The sequence below is a fragment of the Geotrypetes seraphini genome, chromosome 11 (genome assembly GCF_902459505.1).
Source record: "Geotrypetes seraphini chromosome 11, aGeoSer1.1, whole genome shotgun sequence".
NCBI lineage: Eukaryota > Metazoa > Chordata > Amphibia > Gymnophiona > Dermophiidae > Geotrypetes > Geotrypetes seraphini.
The window spans coordinates 79,962,233-79,968,094 of record NC_047094.1 but is presented as its reverse complement, the minus strand read 5'-3'; the positions used below and the strand labels follow the sequence as shown (position 1 = coordinate 79,968,094).

The following is a 5,862-nucleotide window of genomic DNA, read 5'->3' as shown; positions in this document are numbered from 1 at the left end:
GGGCGGGTCTGGGAGCAGGTCTAGGGGTCTGTATTTTACTGACGTAAAATCTGGTAACCCTATGCCAAGCTTTCTTGAATGCAGATACATTTTTCATGCCCACCACCTACAACAGGCGGCCATTCCATTCACCACCCTTTCCATGAAAAGGTATTTTCCAAGGTTACTTCTGAATCTATCTCCTTCATCCTATGCCCCATCATTCGAGAGCTTCCTCTTAACTGAAAGAGACTCGCCTCATGTGCAGTTATGCCATGTAGGTATTTAAATGTCCTCTGTCCTATTCAAATTGTAGTTCTGTCCCTGCTAACTTTTGTTTCATGTAAGTCTGGGATTAGATATCCACTGTAGTCACATCATGTTCTTGAAGTTGTTTTTATCTTTTTTTTGTCCTGTTATTGGCATTTTTTATTCCAATTTTATGATTGCCTATTTGCATCCCTTATTGCATTTTAAACGGGAACTCGCTTAGAAGTTTGATATGCGACAGAATCAAATTTTAATAAAATCTTGAAACAAACTTGAAACTTGAATAGCATAAGCATACACTAGCATGATCGAGCGCTTTAATAAATCTAGACCTATGCTTGTTGTTTCCCATGCTCAATGTATCGATTGAGGAAGCAGATAAAAAGATCTGCAGGTACTTGGTACCCATTACACGTTTCACAGTGGAGGCGCAAGCATGCTTACTTTGTAAAGTGTCTGTCTCTATCACCTCTTCCAGGAGACTGTTCCATGCATCTACCTTTCTGTAAAAAAGTATTTCCTTAGATTACTTCTGAGCCTATCACCTCTTAATTTCATTCTATGCCTTCTCATTCCAGAGCTTCCTTTCATATGAAAGAGACTCGAATCATGCACATTTACACCAAGAAGATATTTAAATGTGTTTATCATATCACCCTTCTCCCGCCTTTCCTCCAAAGTATAAAGTTTGAAACATTTTGAGAACTGTCCCCCTTAAAATCAAAGAAACAAAGGAGACCTAGGAATACAAGCAAAAAAGGCCACAAAGGGCAAAATAAAGTGTCAAACTGGGTTAGAATGAACTTGTGCCACTGCAGTGTCCTGCATTGATCTCTAACTGTTGTGTGTAATAGCATTGAACTGCTCTAGTCCTTTGAAGCCATTTCCTTTTGCAAGGATTTAGATAATGTGAATTTGTAACCAACTCATACATCCTCTTTTTTTTGTTCTTTCCAGAAGATACAATGACTTCTAACATTCATAACAATGTGGTTCTCGCCATTTATATTCTGACCTTCTTGACTGGGATGCCGTCCAACCTCTTGGCTTTCTATGCATTCTTGCTCAAGGTCCGTCAGAAACCAACTCCTGTGGACATCCTCCTGTTCAACCTGACTATCTCAGATCTGGTGCTCTTAATTTTCCTTCCAATGAAGATGAAAGAGGCTGCATCTGGGATGCAGTGGACACTGCCCCAGTTTCTTTGTCCATTGACCAGCTTCTGTTACTACAGCAGTATTTATATCAGCACCTTCTTCCTCACAGCTGTCAGTGTGGAACGCTACCTGGGCGTAGCCTATCCCATAAAGTATAAGATGAACCGGAAGCCAGAATATGCTCTAATAGCAAGCTTCTTCTTCTGGTTCATAGCCTGTGCCCACTGCAGCATAGTCTACATTGTTCAGTATACTATACCCACCAATACCACCATCAATACCACCACCGGTACCTCACAGTGCTATGATGACTTTAGCGATGAACAGCTAAAGGTCCTACTTCCTGTCAGGCTGGAGATGTGCCTTTTTCTCTTTGTAGTCCCTTTCATCATCACCCTATACTGCTACATCAACTTTGTGAAAATCTTGACATGTCTGCCCAACATCAAGGCCCAGAGGAAGCAAAGGGCCATTGGATTAGCTGTGGTTACCCTCTGCAATTTCATTATCTGCTTCTCCCCCTACAACATATCGCATGTAGTAGGGTACATACAGCATAAGAGCCCTGACTGGAGGGTCTATGCCTTGCTGCTCAGTACTTTCAATGCCACATTGGATCCTATTATCTTTTACTTCACTTCTAATGCTGTCCGCAGAACTTTCATTAACTGCTTCTCCAGTGTTCTCAAGAAGCTGCATACAGTGGTGCCATGCTACCGACTCTGCTTATCACTCAATGAGATGGAAAAGAAAAGGGAAGATCAGTCTTCCACGTGATGGAAAGGGAATAAACTATAACGCATTCAACTATGTTGGAGATGGGTTTACCATCCAACTTAGACAGATGATGAAAGGCACTAAGAGAGTGCGTTCAAGGTGGTGGATGGTAAGATGGTCTCAGACTCAGTTGACCATGTTATTTCTGTTTAAACAAGTTTTGCTCCTAGCATCAAAGTGAGGCTTTGCTTTTGCATGGGATCATCAAACACCTTGAGCCATGTGTAATTAATGGAACATACACAAGAATGATGGGCTGTACAAGGACTTTGGATTCCCTGCACCATCTAATACTTCTCCTTAATGCCTCAGATCGAATTCTGTAGAGGGTAAGCCAGAAGAATGCTGGGCATTACCAATGTGTTTATTTTTAATTTCAAAACTAAGAGGTTCATAATTGAAACAAAAATATGTCTAAAAATCCACCTAAATCAGCATTTGAATGACCTAAAAGACAGGTTGTCCAAGTGCCGATAATTGAAAAAGGTTTTAGGTGTATCCAAAAACATGATAGGTCTTTTGACTGCCGCTGTGTGCACAGAGTGTAAAGGGGCATTTTTCGAGGAGTGGTTAGGGCAGGAGGTGGGCAGCAGGGATAATCAAATGTTTGACAAGACTGCCTAGATGGAACTTATATGTTGTGACTTAGGCAATCTAAAAACAGGTCTAAGTGCCCAGAAGGTATCCAATGTGACCAGATAACCACTGCAGGGACAAAGTACTGACCTCCAACCACTCCCCCAGTGATCACTGCCCTCCCCCCGCCCCCACTGCCATAAAAATCAGAATAAAAACGTACATACATGCCTCCAGAACATCAGCACCTGACATAGGAAAGCCTAGTAGAGCTGCACAGAGGTGGCTTAAGTAGAGAGGAAGACCCAGGCCCATAAGCCACTCTAACCACTGCATTCATGGTGAAAAATGTGAGCCCACCAAGCCCTCCCCCCAAACTCTACTGTACTGCCATATACGTGCCATCTGCAGCCATAAGGGCTATTTGGGCTGGTAGACAGGTGGGTAAAATAGGTTTAGGAGGTGTTTTTGGGGGCTCACCATGGCCTGCAAGGGAGTTGTGGTGAGATATTTATATGGTACCCTTTTTGTGACAGTCACAGCAGTGCCCTGTAAGGTGCCCCACTACTCTGTTGCCATGTCTAGGTGGCCAGTCTATCACTTTGCTGACCCCTCCCACATCCAAAAGATCTTTTTCTAGGCATTTTGGACTTGTACAATTTTTTGGACAAGAATGCAGTATAAATATAGATGACTTGGCGGTCTGGACGATCAAATGGCTGGATGTATAATTAGAAGATTCTAAAAAAAAAAAATATTTTGGATGTATTTTTCGAGAATGGACTTTAGACGCTGCCGACTTTGGGCGACTAATGCCCTAGACATTTTTTTTTATTATGCCGCTCTAAGTTTCTAAAGCACTTTGAATAATGGTATTGTAGAAGGATGCAGATAATTTACATATAGAGAGAGCACTGCTGGCTATTGGAGATTATGATTGTATTGTATATTTTTAAATTTAAAGAGTATTTAATTTTTATTTGGTTCTAAAATCAAAGGTAATGATGCAGCCATCCTGTGTTCTGGGAGCTATCTTACCCTAATAAGATATTGTCAGTATTCACAAGCTAGGTGAGAAACTGGACCCAATTGCAGGTTTTAGTTTAGAGCACTGGAGAAGAAGAGGAAGAAGGGATCCAGATTTTGCCAAGATTATCTAGCCCTGACGGGGCCAGAGTTCATAAATAAAGTGCATCGTTCTTCCTCAGAGACTTTTAGATGTATCTGAACTTCTAGCAGTATCTCTCTGTGGCATCACTATTGCTGGGGAATCATTCCTTGCTATGTTAAATGAACTGCTGGAATAAAATATGGCACTGTTTATTTTCTCAGGTTGTAGAATGTGTTTTCTTGTAACTTCATTTATTTCATATCATTTTTGGGTGCAAAGGGAAAAGTATATGAATGGTTACAGTCTTGTATGCTTGATAGATCAATTAAAGTGTCAAATAAAGGTGAAGTCAGTGGCATAGTGAGGGTAGGAGGTGCCTGGGGCAGTGGGGCCCCTGTGCCCTCCTCTCTACCCCTGCTCCTTCCCTGTCCCCATGCCACACTCGCACCCTCCCTTCCCCCGTACCTTTTTAAATCTTCATCAATGCGAGCATCTTCTCTGGCCTGCTGCTCGAACCGGCGTTGGCTTTTCCTCTGACATCACTTCCTGGCCCCATGACCTGGAAGTGATTTCAGAGGGGAGCCAGGCTGGCACAATCAGCAGGCTGGAAAATTTGCTCACGCTGCAAAAATTTAACAGGGTGGGGGTGGGGAAGGGAGGATGAAAGTGTGGTGTGAGGGAAGTGGAGATGTGCCAGTGCCCTCACCCAGATAGAGCCTGGGGCAGTCTGCACACCACTGGGTGAAGTATCTGAAGAAGTGAATGTTTTATGTGGGTGGCCCAAGGTTCTGAGCTATCAACATTATGTTTTTTAAAATATTTATATGTCTTCAATTGGAAAAATCTTTGAACATTTTAATGTTTTTTTATAGGCTTTAATGCCGATGATGTGCAGGTTTTTTTTTTCCTATTTCAACATGGGATCAAGATTTTACTATGAAATTATCTGATTGTATAAATGCAATTGAAAAATGGATGATAGAGAATAACTTAACACTAAATATAATGCCAACTGAAGTGATGATTCTAGGAAGAACAGAATTGGTGTGTTGGCTTCTGGTTGTACAACTGGGGACTCATAAAATTCCAGTAAGAAAGAATTGCATTTGTTGGGTGTTATTGTAGATTGTCATTTAACAATGCAGAGTCAAGTTATACATGTTGTTCAGTCATTATTTTCAGTTACATTTGTTGAGTAAATTAAGTCCTTTACTGCCTTTGACTGGTTTTGGGAGTGTTTTGCAGAGTATGGTGCTCTCTAAGATCGATTACTGCAATGCCTCATATTTAAGAATTATAAAATATAGGCCGCAAGCGTTACAAATAATACAAAAAGGTCTTGATGGGAGTGAATAAGTATACTACAATGACTCCAGTTTTAAATCAATTACATTGGTTACTAATAGAATGAGGGATACAATATACAGTAAAGTATTGATGGCATTTTGTATGATCAAGTACCATTCGTATCTACAAGTATTGTCTGTATACGTACTGAGCAGGAAATTAACCCCTCCCCCTTTTACAATACCGCAATAGCGGTTTTTAGCGCAGGTCAGCACGCTGAATGCTCTGTGCTGTTTCCTTAGCTCATAAGAATTCTGAATGTCGGGAGCATAGCAGATCATTCAGCGCGCCGGCCTGACCTATAAACCACTATCGCGCAGGATTTTAGCGCGCGCTAAACCCACGCTATGTGGCTAGAACAAATCCAGCTCAATGCTGGCGTTAAGGTCTAGCGCACGCGGTAATTCAGTGTGCGCTATGCGCACACTAAAACCGCTATCGCAGCTTAGTAAAAGGAGCCCTAAGATCAGAAACTGCAACGTGTTTAACAATTGTGACTGTTCGATATGTGACAACAAGCCAGTCAGCATTTTCAGAAGCAGCAGCAAAATTGTGGAATAAGTCACCATGATCTTTGAGTCTGTGTGAAGTCATTGACCTGTTTCGTAAATTACATAAAACTCATTTGTTTGTGCAGGCTTTCTA

General features: G+C 41.6%; 1 protein-coding gene across 1 annotated transcript; it reads left to right on the top strand.

Moving 5' to 3' along the window:
• The first annotated feature begins 1,214 nt into the window (after positions 1-1,214).
• LOC117345691 (free fatty acid receptor 2-like) lies at positions 1,215-2,806 on the top strand. The gene has a single exon (XM_033914715.1). It carries the CDS (start codon positions 1,215-1,217, stop codon positions 2,181-2,183), a length of 969 nt encoding a protein of 322 aa, XP_033770606.1. The 3' UTR covers positions 2,184-2,806.
• Positions 2,807-5,862: the final 3,056 nt, after the last annotated feature.

What these genes read in the sequence shown, in the direction of transcription:
- LOC117345691 (XM_033914715.1), top strand. Translation starts at nt 1,215, where the DNA reads ATGACTTCTAACATTCATAACAATGTGGTTCTCGCCATTTATATTCTG.